The sequence below is a fragment of the Neoarius graeffei genome, chromosome 21, assembly GCF_027579695.1.
Source record: "Neoarius graeffei isolate fNeoGra1 chromosome 21, fNeoGra1.pri, whole genome shotgun sequence".
NCBI classification, from domain to species: Eukaryota; Metazoa; Chordata; class Actinopteri; order Siluriformes; family Ariidae; genus Neoarius; species Neoarius graeffei.
The window spans coordinates 2028132-2045532 of record NC_083589.1 but is presented as its reverse complement, the minus strand read 5'-3'; the positions used below and the strand labels follow the sequence as shown (position 1 = coordinate 2045532).

At 41.2% G+C, this 17401-nt stretch overlaps 1 protein-coding gene across 1 annotated transcript in view; it reads right to left on the bottom strand.

Moving 5' to 3' along the window:
* Positions 1-15254, bottom strand: part of LOC132869642 (scavenger receptor cysteine-rich type 1 protein M130-like) — a 69613-nt gene extending 54359 nt beyond the window's left edge. Inside the window, exons 1-6 of the mRNA XM_060902933.1 lie at positions 14339-15254; positions 7926-8234; positions 4360-4662; positions 3796-4137; positions 3305-3610; positions 2607-2987 (exon numbers count right to left, since the gene is read on the bottom strand). Coding sequence (XP_060758916.1) covers positions 2607-2987; positions 3305-3610; positions 3796-4137; positions 4360-4662; positions 7926-8234; positions 14339-15254 — 2557 coding nt within the window. The remainder of the gene's footprint in view (positions 1-2606; positions 2988-3304; positions 3611-3795; positions 4138-4359; positions 4663-7925; positions 8235-14338) is intronic.
* Between the last annotated feature and the right edge of the window lie 2147 nt (positions 15255-17401).

Here is a 17401-nt window from a genome sequence, read left to right as displayed (position 1 = left end):
CATCTGCTCTCCTGATCAGAAAACATCATCATGGTGTGAAGGATAATCTGACCGAGCGCTCGTCTGATACACTTACAGAGAAACTTTAAGTTCATTTATAATTTTGCCCATAAAGACTTCACTCCTCCAGATAAGCAATATTTCTTATTCACATGTGTCTCCTCAAACATCCCCCATGTGAAACAACCTTTTTGTGCACTATAAGTGTGAATATTGTTAATCAATTAATACCATCATATTTATGTCTTGAATATTGTCCTTGAAGGGCGGCACGGTGGTGTAGTGGTTAGCGCTGTCGCCTCACAGCAAGAAGGTCCTGGGTTCGAGCCCCGGGGCCGGCGAGGGCCTTTCTGTGTGGAGTTTGCATGTTGTCCGCGTGGGTTTCCTCCGGGTGCTCCGGTTTCCCCCACAGTCCAAAGACATGCAGGTTAGGTTAACTGGTGACTCTAAATTGAGCGTAGGTGTGAATGTGAGTGTGAATGGTTGTCTGTGTCTATGTGTCAGCCCTGTGATGACCTGGCGACTTGTCCAGGGTGTACCCCGCCTTTCACCCGTAGTCAGCTGGGATAGGCTCCAGCTTGCCTGCGACCCTGTAGAAGGATAAAGCGGCTAGAGATAATGAGATGAGATATTGTCCTTGAATGACGCTCCATTGTGTGTTTGAGTGAATTTACAGCATGAATATAAATGTCAGCGTGGCATTGTTGTTCCAGCAAACTGTCAGATGGTGGCGCTGGAGTTAACACTGCTCCTCACTCAGGCTGAGATCACGCAAGAAACACGTGTTTAAGTTCAACATCAGAAATGCACGCAAATGAGACACGCCTCTGTTTTAGATAAACTCCGCCCTGAAAATAAGACAGTTGTTACATCACAGGTCTGAATACTGAAGTGGAGATTTAAATATAATTTAAAATTTCTTCCAATTTGTCAAAGAAACTGAACAGAATCTCACTGAGCAGAATGTAATGTAATAATCACAAAATATAATCAGAGTTCTCTGTTGTTTCATCGAAATCAAAGAAAAGCAGAGTGTGAATGTTTGAGCAGAGCTTATTACCCTCAGGGTTGTGATCCCACCAGAGGTCACCTGAGATATTATTATTATTATTATTATTTCAGCAATTCACATGGTAAGCTGATGATGCGTTTTTTTGTAATCTAGACATCGAGCTTTAGCCTATATCCTTAGGTGTCGAGTGACTTTCTTAAAATCTTTGCTGTTCCCAACAAGTGAGCTTTCTGAAGCAACGCAGTGCTGTCATTCAGTCCAATTTTGTTTATCGATTCCTTGAAGTTCTGAGTGATTTTCCCAAGTGCTCCAATAACAACTGGTACTACATTTACTCTCCTGCACTTCCAGATCTTCCCAATCGCTCTTTTAAGGTCTTGATATTTTTTAATTTTCTCATGTTCCTTTTCCAACACTCGCGTGTCAAAGGGGCATGCTATGTCGATTACATTTCACGTTCTCTCCTCCTTCTCCAATACGACCATATCAGGTCTGTTATGTTGAAGATGATGGCCTGTTTGAACCCTGAGGTCCCACAGTATTTTCACTTCATCATTTTCCATGAGCCCTTCCGGAGTGTGGTCATACCACTTATACCACTGAACTTCTGACAGAGCTTCCAGTGAATGACTTGTCCGACCTTATCATGTCTCCACATTTTGTTTTCTGTTTGTGTGAGTTTCTTTCATTCTGCTGTTAGATGACGAATTGTCTTTTCTCTTTCTCCACATCAGGGACACATTCTCCTTGTCGACTCTGTTCTTGATGCTGTTGGATCGGAATGCTTGATCTTGTGCAGCAGTTAAGAGTCCTTCCGTTTCTTTCTTTATGGTACGTCTATTTAACCAGTTCCACAAATCCTAATCTCTCACTTCCTTCGGTCCCTTCATAAATTGTTCATGCAGTGTCTTGTTTCTATATCTGCTCATTCTTTCTTCAGCTATACTTTGCTTTCTCACCCCCTCATCCAAAATTTTTTCATCTGCTACAAAACAAAGTAACCTTTCAATAGTTGCTTCAACAAACTTGTATAAACAACCTACTTCAATGTTTACACAGTCCTCGACACTTAATAAACCTCATCCACCACTTATCATTTCACATAAAATCTATCGGCATCCCCCTGTGGGTGAAGTGTTCTGTTAATGGTGAACAACTTTCTCGTTTTCTGGTCCAATTCCCTGAGCTCTTCTTTGGTCCAATTGATAATTCGTGCACCAGACCTTCCCACTGAAACTGCCCTTAAATTGATCGCCTTCATCACGTTTCCACCATTCAGTTCTGACTTCAGTATCCTTCATATCCTTCTCAACTACTCATTAGATATTGCCTTTCTCACGCCACAGTGTTTTAGGTCATCTGCCTCTAATATCCCAATATTATTATTATTATTATTATTATTATTATTATTATTATTATTATTATTATTCTCAGTAGTAGTAAAATGATCATACAGTGTGTAATTCCTCTAAAGCTGATTTTACAGCAGATTGCAGTGACGCTGCGTCCAACACACTGTCATGTTCATCAAAGTGGACTTTACACCGGACCCCGACAGCGCAGTCGATTATGATCAACATTTATTTTATAGAACTTAAATATCGATTGTGGTAATAAATATATTTTTGAGCATATATTTTAAAAGTTAAGATTAAAACCAATTTACCTGAGCAGGTGACTCCAGCATCTCGACCATGATTACAGTTATTTTTGCCCAACTCTGCTGATGTACAGTTCTTCAGTGTCGACTCTGATCCTCTACAGGTCACACCATCCATCCAGATTGGTCCGGATCCTCGTCCAAAGTGAGCCTTATACCGAACATTTACAGGCTCCCCACAGCGCAGCTCTCTACACACCACTGCAGCTTCTCTCATATCCCATCCATTATGACACACTGTTCCCCACTGACCATCATGAAGAACCTCCACTCTCCCAGCACAGCGACTTCCACCATTCACCAACCTCACACTGCCTGAGAGAGAGAGAGAGAGAGAGAGAGAATCCACATAAACCAGACCATCAAATAAAACTTCTCTCTCTCTCTCTCTCTCTCTCTCTCTCACACACACACACACACACACACACACACACACACACTCTCCCTCTCTCTCTCCCTCACGCACACAAACACACTCTCTCTCTATCTCTCTCTCTCTCTCACACACACACACACACATTTTTAGTCAGAATATCAATAAATCACTACAATGGAGGAGCAAAATTTAGTCAAATCAATCAAAACAATAATTTTACTCTTTGTAATATTTTTTGCTAAATACAGCAGTTTACCTGAACAGGTGACTCCAGCATCCCGACCGTGACCACAGTAATCCCCCCTCCCATCTGATCGACAGTTCTTCAGTGTCGACTCTGATCCTCTACACTGCACACCAGCCAGCCAGATTGGTCCTGATCCCGCTCCAAAGTCACTGTTTTGTGTTGCATTTACAGCCTCCCCACAGCCCAGCTCTCCACACACCACTGCAGCATCGTCCAGATCCCAGCCATCACCACACACTGTTCCCCACTGACCATCCTGAAGAACCTCCACTCTCCCAGCACAGCGACTTCCACCATTCACCAACCTCACACTGCCTGAGAGAGAGAGAGAGAGAGAGAGAGAGAGAGAATTCAAAAAACATATGTGTTCTCTCTCTCTCTCTCTCTCTCTCTCTCACACACACACACACACACACACACACATTTTTAGTCAGAATATCAATAAATCATTACAGTTGAGGAGCAAAATTTAGTCAAATTGATCAAAACAATAATTTTACTCTTTGTAATATTTTTTCCTAAATACAGCAGTTTACCTGAACAGGTGACTCCAGCATCCCGACCGTGACCACAGTAATCCCCCCTCCCATCTGATCGACAGTTCTTCAGTGTCGACTCTGATCCTCTACACTGCACACCAACCAGCCAGATTGGTCCTGATCCCGCTCCAAAGTCACTGTTTTGTGTTGCATTTACAGCCTCCCCACAGCGCAGCTCTCCACACACCACTGCAGCATCGTCCAGATCCCAGTCATCACCACACACTGTTCCCCACTGACCATCCTGAAGAACCTCCACTCTCCCAGCACAGCGACTTCCACCATTCACCAACCTCACACCGTCTGAGAGAGAGAGAGAGAGAGAGAGAGAGAGACCCCATATGAACCATACCGTCAAATAAAACTTCTCTCTCTCTCACACGCGCACACACATTTTCAGTCAGAATATCAATAAATCATTACACTGGAGTTGCAAAATGCTTTAGATTTACATAAAATATACTCACATTATTGCATTGATATCAATTTATTTATTTATTTATTTTTTCAAATACATCAGTTTACCTGAACAGACGACTCCAGCATCAATCACATGACCACAGGCATGTTCCCCTTGTGAGCTACAGTTGTTCAGTGTTGACTCTGACCCTCTGCAGTACAAATCGTGTATCCAGATTGGTCCTGATCCTCGTCCAAACTCAGCCCAATACTGCAGATCTACAGGCTCCCCACAGCGCAGCTCTCTACACACCACTGCAGCATCTTTCACATCCCAGGCAGAACTACACACTGTTCCCCACTGACCATCCTGAAGAACCTCCACTCTCCCAGCACAGCGACTTTCACCATTCACCAACCTCACACCGTCTGAGAGGTGGACAGAACAATGGAGTCAGTCTGCAAAAAAAAAAAAAAGACCCACAGATAGAAAGAAGTTTCACTTTTCTTTCTTTCTTTCTTTCTTTCTTTCTTTCTTTCTTTCTTTCTTTCTTTCTTTCTTTCTCTGTGATATGATCCTCATGTACTATTGGTAACAGCAGTATCACAGGACTCTGGTATTTTCTCTGTCAAATTAATTAAATCAATGGCAGTTTTCTACTTTGATGTTATTTATGACTGTGTTCATTATGGAGATTACAAAACTGTGACATTATTATCATACCTGTCACTATAACTGTCCTCTGATCAGCTGGAACAGCGTCATCATCGTTCTCAGGATCATTTCCTACAGTAACACACAGATATTTAAAGTGATGAAGTCAGAATGAACATTAAAGTGACAGAAATAGTGTTGAAGAGTCACAACAATCCCAGTGGGCCAGATTCAGAACCAGTGAAGTCCAGAAGTCCCATCAGAATGTCAGCAGGGAGAGTTCCTCATATTCAGAGTCGGGTTACACAGCTGCTTCAGGCAGTTTGATGTGTTCTTCCTTTATATTATTCACATTTAATATCATCATTTTATTAACACTCATCATTAAATTCACAAAATATCTGGGACTGAAAATCGCACTTTTTACATTTCCTGTCAAATGTAACAAGATGGAACATAAAAGCAAGAAACAGTTTAAAAATAAAAAGACTAATATGATGATATAGGAATGAGATGGCGAGCACTGAGTCGATCATATTGATAAGATTTTGATGCCTGAATAGTTCTATTAATTTAATTATATGGCTTCCACACTCGTTCTCCAGCTTATAAAATAGGCCCTGATCCAGAACATCATGTTCTATTGTAGTCAATTTTTTTCATGCTTTAGATTGGAATTTTAATTCTTCAAATGAATAAAACATGATGTCTGTGTTAATTCCATCTGCTCTCCTGGTCAGAAAACATAATCACGGTGTGAAGGATAATCTGACCGAGCGCTCATCTGATACACTTACAGAGAAACTTTAAGTTCATTTATAATTTTGGCCATAAAGACTTCACTCCTCCAGATAAGCAATATTTCTTATTCACATGTGTCTCCTCCAACATCCTCCATGTGAAACAACCTTTTTGTGCACTATAAGTGTGAATATTGTTGATCAATTAATACCATCATATTTATGTCTTGATTATTGTCCTTGAATGACGCTCCATCGTGTTTTTGAGTGAATTTACAGCATGAATATAAATGTCAGCGTGGCATTGTTGTTCCATCAAACTGTCAGATGGTGGCGCTGGAGTTAACACTGCTCCTCACTCAGGCTGATATCACGCAAGAAACACGTGTTTAAATTCAACATCAGAAACGCACGCAACTGAGACACGCCTCTGTTTTAGATAAACTCCGCCCCTTGTGTGTAACGTCTGAAAATATGACAGTTGTTACATCGCAGGTCTGAATACTGATGTGGAGATTTAAATATAATTTAAAATTTCTTCCAATTTGTCAAAGAAACTGAACAGAATCTCACTGAGCAGAATGTAATGTAATAATCACAAAACATAATCAGAGTTCCCTGTTGTTTCATCGAAATCAAAGAAAAGCAGAGTGTGAATGTTTAAGGCAGAGCTTATTACCCTCAGGGTTGTGATCCCACCAGAGGTCACCTGAGATATTATTATTATTATTATTATTATTATTATTATTTCAGCAATTCACATGGTAAGCTGATGATGCGGTTTTTGTAATCTAGACATCGAGCTTTAGCCTATATCCTGAGGTGTCGAGTGACTTTCTTAAAATCGTTGCTGCTCCCAACAAGTGAGCTTTCTGAAGCAACGCAGTGCTGTCATTCAGTCCAATTTTGTTTATCGATGCCTTGAAGTTCTGAGTGATTTTCCCAAGTGCTCCAATAACAACTGGTACTACATTTACTCTCCTGCACTTCCAGATCTTCCCAATCACTCTTTTAAGGTCTTGATATTTTTTAATTTTCTCATGTTCCTTTTCCAACACTCGCGTGTCAAAGGGGCATGCTATGTCGATTACATTTCACGTTCTCTCCTCCTTCTCCAATTTGACCATATCAGGTCTGTTATGTTGAAGATGATGGCCTGTTTGAACCCTGAGGTCCCACAGTATTTTCACTTCATCATTTTCCATGAGCCATTCCGGAGTGTGGTCATACCACTTATACCACTGAACTTCTGACAGAGCTTCCAGTGAATGACTTGTCCGACCTTATCATGTCTCCACATTTTGTTTTCTGTTTGTGTGAGTTTCTTTCATTCTGCTGTTAGATGACGAATTGTCTTTTCTCTTTCTCCACAAAATCGGCACATCAGGGACACATTCTCCTTGTCGACTCTGTTCTTGATGCTGTTGGTTCGGAATGCTTGATCTTGTGCAGCAGTTAAGAGTCCTTCCGTTTCTTTCTTTATGGTACGTCTATTTAACCAGTTCCACAAATCCTAATCTCTCACTTCCTCCGGTACCTTCATAAATTGTCCATGCAGTGTCTTGTTTCTATATCTGCTCATTCTTTCTTCAGCTATACTTTGCTTTCTCACCCCCTCATCCAAATTTTTTTTCTGTCTGCTACAATATGAAGTAACCTTTCGATAGTTGCTTCAACAAACTTGTATAAACGACCTACTTCAATGTTCACACAGTCCTCGACACTTAATAAACCTCATCCACCACTTATCATTTCACATAAAATCTATCGGCATCCCCCTGTGGGTGAAGTGTTCTGTTAATGGTGAACAACTTTCTCATTTTCTGGTCCAATTTCCTGAGCCCTTCTTTGGCCCAATTGATAATTCCTGCACCAGACCTTCCCACTAAAACTGCCCTTAAATTGATCGCCTTCATCACTTTTCCACCATTGAGTTCTGACTTTAGTATCCTTCATATCCTTCTCAACTACTCATTAGACATTGCCTTTCTCATGTCACTGCGTTTTATGTCATCTGCCTCTAATATACCAATATTATTATTATTATTATTATTATTATTATCAGTTGTAGTAAAATGATCATACAGTGTGTAATTCCTCTAAAGCTGATTTTACAGCAGATTGCAGTGACACTGCGTCCAACACACTGTCATGTTCATCAAAGTAGACTTTACACTGGACCCCGACAGCGCAGTCTATTATGATCAACATTTATTTTATAGAACGTAAATATCGAGTGTGGTAAAAAATATATTTTTGAGCATATATTTTAAATGTTAAGATTAAAACCAATTTACCTGAGCAGGTGACTCCAGCATCTCCACCATGATTACAGTTATTTTTGCCCAACTCTGCTGATGTACAGTTCTTCAGTGTCAACTCTGATCCTCTACACTTCACACCATCCATCCAGATTGGTCCGGATCCTCGTCCAAAGTGAGCCTCATACCGAACATTTACAGGCTCCCCACAGCGCAGCTCTCTACACACCACTGCAGCTTCTCTCATATCCCAGCCATTATGACACACTGTTCCCCACTGACCATCATGAAGAACCTCCACTCTCCCAGCACAGCGACTTCCACCATTCACCAACCTCACACTGCCTGAGAGAGAGAGAATTTTTTTTTTTGAATTTTCAAAAGATCTTTATTGCAATCTTAAAAATACATCAAAATCAATTTTCCACTGTATTCAACATGTAAAAATAGTTTAAAAATAAATAAATAAATAAATAAATAAATAAATATTTTTAAAAAGTCTATTTTTTAAAGAAATGTGCAAACTGCAGCTTATCATTTTCAACAGCACACAACATATTGTTGCAACACCATCTTTCCTCAAATACATCAAGGCTTTTCATAGATTTATAAAAATGAAAATCAATCAAAATACGACATCTTACAAGAGTAGAAAACACCACTAAAATATCAACATTTAAATCCTGTTCAACTTTCCTTTTACGAGTTACATATATCGCCATCTTCGCTTGCCCAAGCAGGAAGTTTAAGAGTTGACATTTAAAGCGATATTTCTTTACATATTTAAACCCAAAAATGAAAGTCTCCAAAGAGAAGCTTTCATTTAGCTCAAAAAAAAGTGTAAACAAAATAGCAAAAAGAGGGCTCAGCCGCTGACAGTGCATAAAAGCATGGAATACAGTTTCCCTTGAAGAACAAAAAGGGCACCCTTGATCCACACCTGGATCTAAAACAGAGACAAAAGCATTCACAGCTATTGCACCATGTAGAATACGCCACTGTAAATCCCCAGCTTTTTTGGTTAATGGTGACTTGTACAGAGCTCGCCATTGTGGTTTGACATTATTATCAACCTGCAAGACCTCACGCCAGGGTGTATCCACCCTCTTGTCTAGGAACCTTTTATTAAAAGATAAAACACACAGTTTATACAATTGTTTACCTGCTGCAGTAAGAAAAACCAAACTCTCCGTATTTAAATAACAACCTGTACACCCTGCTAAATCTGGGAGCAAAGTAAACCTGGGAAAAAGGTCCTGATAATCAGGACCCCTTTCCCCCCTAAAAAAATCCCGTAGCATTTGCATTTCCTCTCCAGTTAAGAGAGACCGCCATTTCCCTAGTAACCGATCTATTATCCGAATTGACCTCACACCCAAGTGATGGGCTAATGTACAGCTATCAGTCAAATCAGGACCAACAAACTCCACTAAATCCCCAAGGGTTGTAACTCCTGAGCTGATAAGTTTAGATGTAGGTACCAGGGAAATTTCTTGGCTTACATCAAGAACAGAGCCATAAATCAGAGGCTCATTAAGTAGCCAGAATAATGACCCTATTGGTCGTGTGCATTGTGTAGTAAAAAGGGACCAGACTTTAAACAGATTCTTATAAAAAACAGGAAACAAATTAAGATTCATTCTCTTTGGACTGAACCTGAACAAAGTTCTATCCATCCCCAGCCCTTCAAAACGTTGTAAAATACAACAGGCTGCAGCTTTCCAGCTTGAGTTCACTGATCCTGTGAGAAGACGCTGTATAAACTGCAGACGAAAAGCAGCGGTTCGGCTCTGTAGGTGAACGAGTCCATGTCCACCCTCCTCCTTGGGCAGGTATAAAACGCTCTGTGGTACCCAGTGAAGATTGTCCCAGAAAAAATCAACCAGTATTGACTGAATCTTCGCCAGCAGGTTTGATGGAGGGTCCACACAAGCCAGACGATGCCAGAGAGAGGATGCAACCAGGTTGTTAATAATTAGAACACGCCCCCTGTAGGAAGTGATGTTAAGTAAAAATTTCCATTTTTCTAAATGACCTTTAACCTTTTCAACCACTCCTTCAAAATTCTTTTGGATGTACACATCATCACCTAAGAACACTCCAAGGTATTTAAACCCACCCCTATTCCAGGATAAGCCATCGGGCAGACAAGGTTCACCATTCACCCATCTCCCAACAAGCAAGGCTAAGCTTTTTGACCAGTTCACTTTTGCTGAAGAAACAGCTTTAAACTCATCACAGATTTTCAAAAGGGTGTCAACATCTCTCTGGCCATTAACAAGGACTGCCACATCATCAGCGTAGGCTGACAATTTAAAAACCTCCTCACAGTTTGGGATTTTCACCCCAGCAATATCCCTCCTCAACCTTACTAGGAGTGGCTCAATAGCCAGACTGTACAGCATACCTGACAGGGGACATCCTTGACGGACACCTCTGTATACTTTAAAAGGAGCACACAAGTCACCATTAACCTTGAGTATACTTTCAATGTCACAATATAATGCTTTAATCATACAGATAAAATTTGGACTAAAACCAAAGGCTGACAAAGTATTCCACAAATAACTGTGCTCCACCCTATCAAAAGCTTTTTCTTGGTCAATTGAGACCACACCAAAATCAAGGCTACAGATGTTACTAATGTGAAAAACATCCCTAATGAAGGAAATATTGTTATGAATCAGTCTGCCTGGCACGCAGTAGGTCTGGTCAGGGTGGACTACCTGGTCGAGAAACTCCCCCAGTCTATTTGCTAAAACTTTTGGGAGCATTTTGTACTCAGAGCAGAGGACTGACACTGGCCTCCATGATCTTATGTCTGTCAGGTCTCCCTTTTTTGGCAACAAAGTAAGCACTGCTCTACGGCAGCTCAGTGGCAGCTTCCCCCTGGTAATACTGTCTTTCAGAACAGCAAGCACATCTGTGCCCAATTCTGGCCAAAAGGACTTATAAAAGTCTACTGGCAGGCCATCCACACCAGGTGCTTTGCCACTCTCCATGCTCTGGAGGGCTCTCTCCAGCTCCTCTAGGGTCAACACCCCTCCAAGGGCTGCATTTGCCTCTTCGGATACCTTAGGTAGATCGCAAAGGAACGCCTTGTCAGTCGCCTGATCTTGCGGAATCTCACATTTGTAAAGCTCCTTGTAAAAATTGACTGCCCTCTCACGTATTGCCGCAGAATCAGATAAGATATTCCCATCCTCAGACCTCAAAACATGAATGAACTTCCTCTGGCCATTCCTTATTTCCAAGTTAAAAAAGAATTTTGATGGTACATCCATCAACTCCACACTCTGAAAGCGGGACCTGACCAGAGCTCCCTGTGCCCTCAACCCTAGAAAATCAGCCAATGTTTTCTTCTTTGTTTTGAGAATTTCAGTAGACCTCTGATCACCGGATTGCTCTGCCTGATTTTGAAGTACAATAATTTCCTCCTCCAGCTTTCTCATTGAAAGTGTTATGCTCCTTGTGACATTGGCTGTATACTCCTGACACAATTGTTTAATTTGTACCTTGCCACAATCCCACCATTGCTGCAAAGACTTAAAACAGGATTTTGTGGTTCTGAATTCCTTCCAAAAAAAGAGGAAGACTTCTCTAAAATGGCCATCAGTCAATAAATTGGTGTTAAAGTGCCAGTAGGCACTTTTTGGTTTGACAGATTCTAAAAACAAAGAACAGAAGACTAAGCTATGGTCTGAAAAGCCAATTGGAACTAGGAGCCTATAATTGCTTTAAGAGCAATTATGAAACTTCACCATCGAAGATGAGCTTCAACGCTTATTTCACGCCAATCGGATGAACGGCTGATTTTTGGCGAATTTTCAAAGATTTGACCTTGGATGACCCCGTGACCTTGGAAAATGAGGTCAAGGTCAGCGATTTTGATCGCACTCCACTCAGGGCCCCAAGGGGCATCTTTGCACCAAATTTGGTCGAGATCGGACCAATTTGAAAATTTCGCGATATTTGATGACGTCATAATGACGTCATTTCCGGCGATATCGCTTATTCCCGCCTTTCTGCACTCGGCGGTCCTAAAAGACATCGAATAGCATCAAAAACTGCGAATTTCCTACGGCGGTTCTACCGGAAGTGAATCGAGACTGAATTTGATGACGTCATCAGTTCCGCCATATTGGATGGGCGGAGCCAAGCGGTCAAGGTGCCGGAAGTGAGGCAAATGTCCATGGGATAAGGTGCCATGGTCAAATCGTCCATATCTGTCGCTGCCGCAGAGTTATGAGCATCAGAAAATCGGCCAAATCGGCACTTAATGAGCCCGTGACCTTGACCTTGGGGGTCAAGGTCAAATCGGCCGACGCAGCGAGTCTTAGTTTTCCATGGGGTATCATGTCTGATAAGTCTCATGGGCCGGGAATGAGTTTGGGTTGTAACAAAAAAAAAGAACTAGGAGCCTATAATTTCTTTAAGAGCAATTATGAAACTTCACCATCGAAGATGAGCTTCAACGCTTATTTCACGCCAATCGGATGAACGGCTGATTTTTGGCGAATTTTCAAAGATTTGACCTTGGATGACCCCGTGACCTTGGAAAATGAGGTCAAGGTCAGCGATTTTGATCGCACTCCACTCAGGGCCCCAAGGGGCATCTTTGCACCAAATTTGGTCGAGATCGGACCAATTTGAAAATTTCGCGATATTTGATGACGTCATAATGACGTCATTTCCGGCGATATCGCTTATTCCCGCCTTTCTGCACTCGGCGGTCCTAAAAGACATCGAATAGCATCAAAAACTGCGAATTTCCTTCGGCGGTTCTACCGGAAGTGAATCGAGACTGAATTTGATGATGTCATCAGTTCCGCCATATTGGATGGGCGGAGCCAAGCGGTCAAGGTGCCGGAAGTGAGGCAAATGTCCATGGGGTAAGGTGCCATGGTCAAATCGTCCATATCTGTCGCTGCCGCAGAGTTATGAGCATCAGAAAATCGGCCAAATCGGCACTTAATGAGCCCGTGACCTTGACCTTGGGGGTCAAGGTCAAATCGGCCGACGCAGCGAGTCTTAGTTTTCCATGGGGTATCATGTCTGATAAGTCTCATGGGCCGGGAATGAGTTTGGGTTGTAACAAAAAAAAAGAATAATATGAATACCTACGAAAACAATAAACTTCACCATAGTGATGGTGAAGTTTAATAATATGAATACCTACGAAAACAATAAACTTCACCATAGTGATGGTGAAGTTTAATAATATGAATACCTACGAAAACAATAAACTTCACCATAGTGATGGTGAAGTTTAATCACCATAGTGATGGTGAAGTTTAATCACCATAGTGATGGTGAAGTTTAATTATGGAACATTTCTTAAATAAACTAAGCTGGTGTCTGAAACCATAAAATCTATCAAGTCTTGCCAAAGACAACAAGTTGTTATGTGAGTGTACCCAGGTATATTGCTTCTGCCCCCCATGAAAGTTTCTCCAGATATCACTGAGGTCATTGGAGTTCACAATCTCTACAAGTCGTCTACGAGAGGGCATGTGTGGCTCTACATGATTTCTATCAATACTTTGTGCAGTGCAATTAAAATCTCCACCAAGAATAACAATATCATCAGGACAACAATTTCGTAAAACATTTCCTATGGTATTCAAAAACAGCATTCTATCTGTTGCTGTTGTAGGAGCATAAATGCAGATAAACACAAAGAAGTGATTCTCAAACTGGGCTCTAACTTTTAAAAGTCTACCCTTTACAATTTCATCAATCTGATAGGTAATAGGGATAAAGGACTTTGAAAACAACACTGCAACACCACCACTATTAGATGTACCATGACTAAGAATAGATAGCCCATCAAACTCCTGAGCCCAATCAGCTACATTAAACATGTCACTGTGCGTTTCTTGAGCAAAGAAGACATCAAATTTATTCTGTCTTATTATTTCAAAAACAGCGGCTCGTTTACTTCTTTCTCTAGCACCATTTACATTTAGAGAAGCCACACGAACCTCACCCATCATTAAAAAGAAAAAAAGAAAAAAGAAAAATAGACCTATACAATCAGCCATCCCAAGACACATGTTGAAAGGGTGTTTAACACTAAACATCTTTAGCAAGTAGAACATTGAGTTTTGTGAGAATTTTTTTGAGACGATAGCACTCTTGATCAGAGAAGCTTCCCTCTCGCATAAATGTTCGTGTTTTCGTCATAAATTGTTCAATATCAGGAAAATAATCATCAACCCGGACCTTCTTAGCATGCTTTGTATCCCTAAGGAATTTCTTTATATCCTCCACTCTGTAATTGCGAGTGTGGTAGCCACTTAGTCGCAGACTGCAGGATATACTACAATCAGATAGATCGCTCTCACTCTCATTATCGCTCAAATCAATAAGAGACCGTTCGACTTTTTCACTCTTTTGAATTGGTTTCTTTTTCCTTTTCTTTGACGGTATTTTAAAAAACTTATCACCCTCTTCCAAAACAGAAGTTTCCATATCTTCCTCTGGAGCCTCCTCAGCAATAGTGGCATCGTCATTGCTTCCCTGACACTGAGAATCAGTGATGATCTCCCCCAAAGGTGTGGAAAGACCCTCCCCATCAGTAGTTTTATCATTGAGGTTTTCTACTTGCGCTTCAGACCCATGCGCAACATTTTGTTCCTGGGCTTCGCTCACAGGCCCAGTAGCACCAGCGGTACCCTCCCCCTCAGTAGTTGCACTAACGTTAGTGTTAACATCAATCACGCTAGACGCTCCCTCTGCCACATCACCCCTAGTTTCATTAACATTACAATTTTCTTTGTTTCCAGAATTATTAGCGTCTTCCTTTTTATCAGGACACGCACGTACGAGATGACCCGTTTGTCCACAACCAAAGCATTTCATCACGCTAGTTGTTGCATAAAACACATAATTAAAGTTATCCACAGTCACATTCATTGTCAAATCCAAATCATCTTTGTTATCCTTAAGAACCATGTACACACAACGCCTGAAGGACACTATATGTTTCAACAAAGGGGATTTGCTCGCAATCGGAATTTTCTTAATTGTCGAGACCAATTTACCATAGCGCGACAGTGTTTGTCCTAGAACTTCATCAGAAATGAAGGGGGGAACATTTGAGAGAATTACTTTCTTGGATGGCTTAGAAAGAGGGACAACAGATGTAAAAACACCATCTATCACCACATCCGTCTCCGTCAGGTGATTGGCAAGCTCAATTGATTTTAGGAACAAAACAATCGCATTATTCATGCGGGAAGCTGATCCGATATTCTCATAACCAACAACTTCACCAGCAGCCAAACTACAATCCTCCACACTGGCTGTCGATGCTATTTTAACAGCATGACGCCGAGTAAGTTTATCAAAATCCTCTGCCATGATTCCAGCACAAAGGCTGAAGGCAGTGACTTTAGGGGAAACCCATGTTTATTAGCAGAAAGGGACTAACCCAAATACGAAGTAGAAGTTCAGCAGAAAGTTACAAGGAGAAAAAAAAGAAAGAAAGAAAATAAGAAAAAAGTAAGAAATAGAGATTTAAACAGACCACTCATTCGCGGCACAGCGGCCACAGCTCCACACTCACTCTGCATGCGCACACAGAGAGAGAGAGACAGAGAGAGAGAGAGAGTGTGTGTGTGTGTGTGTGTGAGAGAGAGAGAGAGAGAGACTGATACCTGGTCGGGAGGAGGGTGGAACTGGTGGAGGATCAAAACTTTGACCTGAAGACATCAAAACATCACGTTAATCTGAATATTATAAAACGTTTATTTAATAAGATAATAAAACTCTCCCAGAAACTGAAAGTAATGCAGATCAAAATATCCGTCCATTATCTGTAGCCGCTTATCCTGTACAGGGTCACGGGCTGGAGCCTATCCCAGCTGACTATGGGCGAGAGGTGGGGTTCACCCTGGACACGTCACCAGGTAATCACAGGGCTCAGATCAAAATATATTTCATGAAATTTCAGATAATTAATACTCTTTACTTCTCATCTCCTCTCATTATCTCTAGCCGCTTTATCCTTCTACTGTACAGGGTCGCAAGCAAGCTGGAGCCTATCCCAGCTGACTACGGGTGAAAGGCGGGGTACACCCTGGACAAGTCGCCAGGTCATCACAGGGCCGACACATAGACACAGACAACCATTCACACTCACATTCACACCTACGGTCAATTTAGAGTCACCAGTTAACCTAACCTGCATGTCTTTGGACTGTGGGGGAAACCGGAGCACCCGGAGGAAACCCACGCGGACACGGGGAGAACATGCAAACTCTGCACAGAAAGGCCCTCGCCGGCCACGGGGCTCGAACCCGGACCTTCTTGCTGTGAGGGGACAGCGCTAACCACTACACCACCGTGCCGCCCTACTCTTTACTTACATTTGAAAATACAGGTAATTTTGTTGAATTAAAAAAGAAAGATAAATGAATCTCATCCTTTTGAAAAGAGGATTATAGCAGAAAGAAGCAGACTATAAGGTCGAAGGTCATCGCCTCTGACTGATGGAGATGCTGTGATCATCAAATAAAGTTTACACAGTTAGTAAATGTTAGTTTCATTGAAGCATTTTCCTTTATTATTTAACTTTCACATTATTGGTTTACAGTATTACTGTGATTATTATATATTTTATATAAAATAAAGCTTAATAAAGGGGAGAGAGAGAGAGAGAGAGAGAGAGAGAGAGAGAGAGAGAAACTGATACCTGGTAGGGCGGTGGGTGGAACTGGTGGAGGACCAACATTTTTTCCTAAAGACATCAAAACATCACATTAATCTGAATATTATAAAACTGATATTTAATAATATAATAAAACTCTAACAGAAAGCTGAAAGTTCTGCAAATCATCATATATTTCCACTCTTTACTTAAATTTGTAAATACACATAAATTTGTAGAATTAATAAAAGAAATATAATGAATCTCATCCTTTTGAAAAGAGGACATAAAGATTACAGTAGAAAGAAGCAGGCTATAAGGTCGAAGGTCATCGCCTCTGACTGATGGAGATGCTCTGATCATAAAATAATGTTTACACATGACCTGAGCACAACTTTCCACCTCAAAACCGAGCTCAGGTTTCACCTTTCTGGCAGATGAACGGTTCGTAGCTCGAGCAGTTTAGATCACTGAATTTTCCCCTATAATTGTCCTCCATGCCGTGGATTTGTACGCAGTGCTCATCATCCTCCCAGTTATCCGGCTGACCTGGGGCCCACGGCAAGAAGTCCTGGAGACAGCAAACCAGAAATCATGAAAGAAAATAATGACAATATGACAGGACATACTGTTATTGTTAGATAATCAATTACAGGGCGGAGTGATGAAGCAGAGTTAATCTCACCACACTAAAGTTGATTATTATCCTGTAAAAATATGTCCTGATGTGTTTTATTCCTCTTATACCACAACAATGTGACAAAGATTTAAATTTGTATTCAGTAAAAAAATAACGATATAAAAAAAATACATGTAATACTTTTTTCCCTAAAAGTTACAGTCAATGTTGTGGAACATC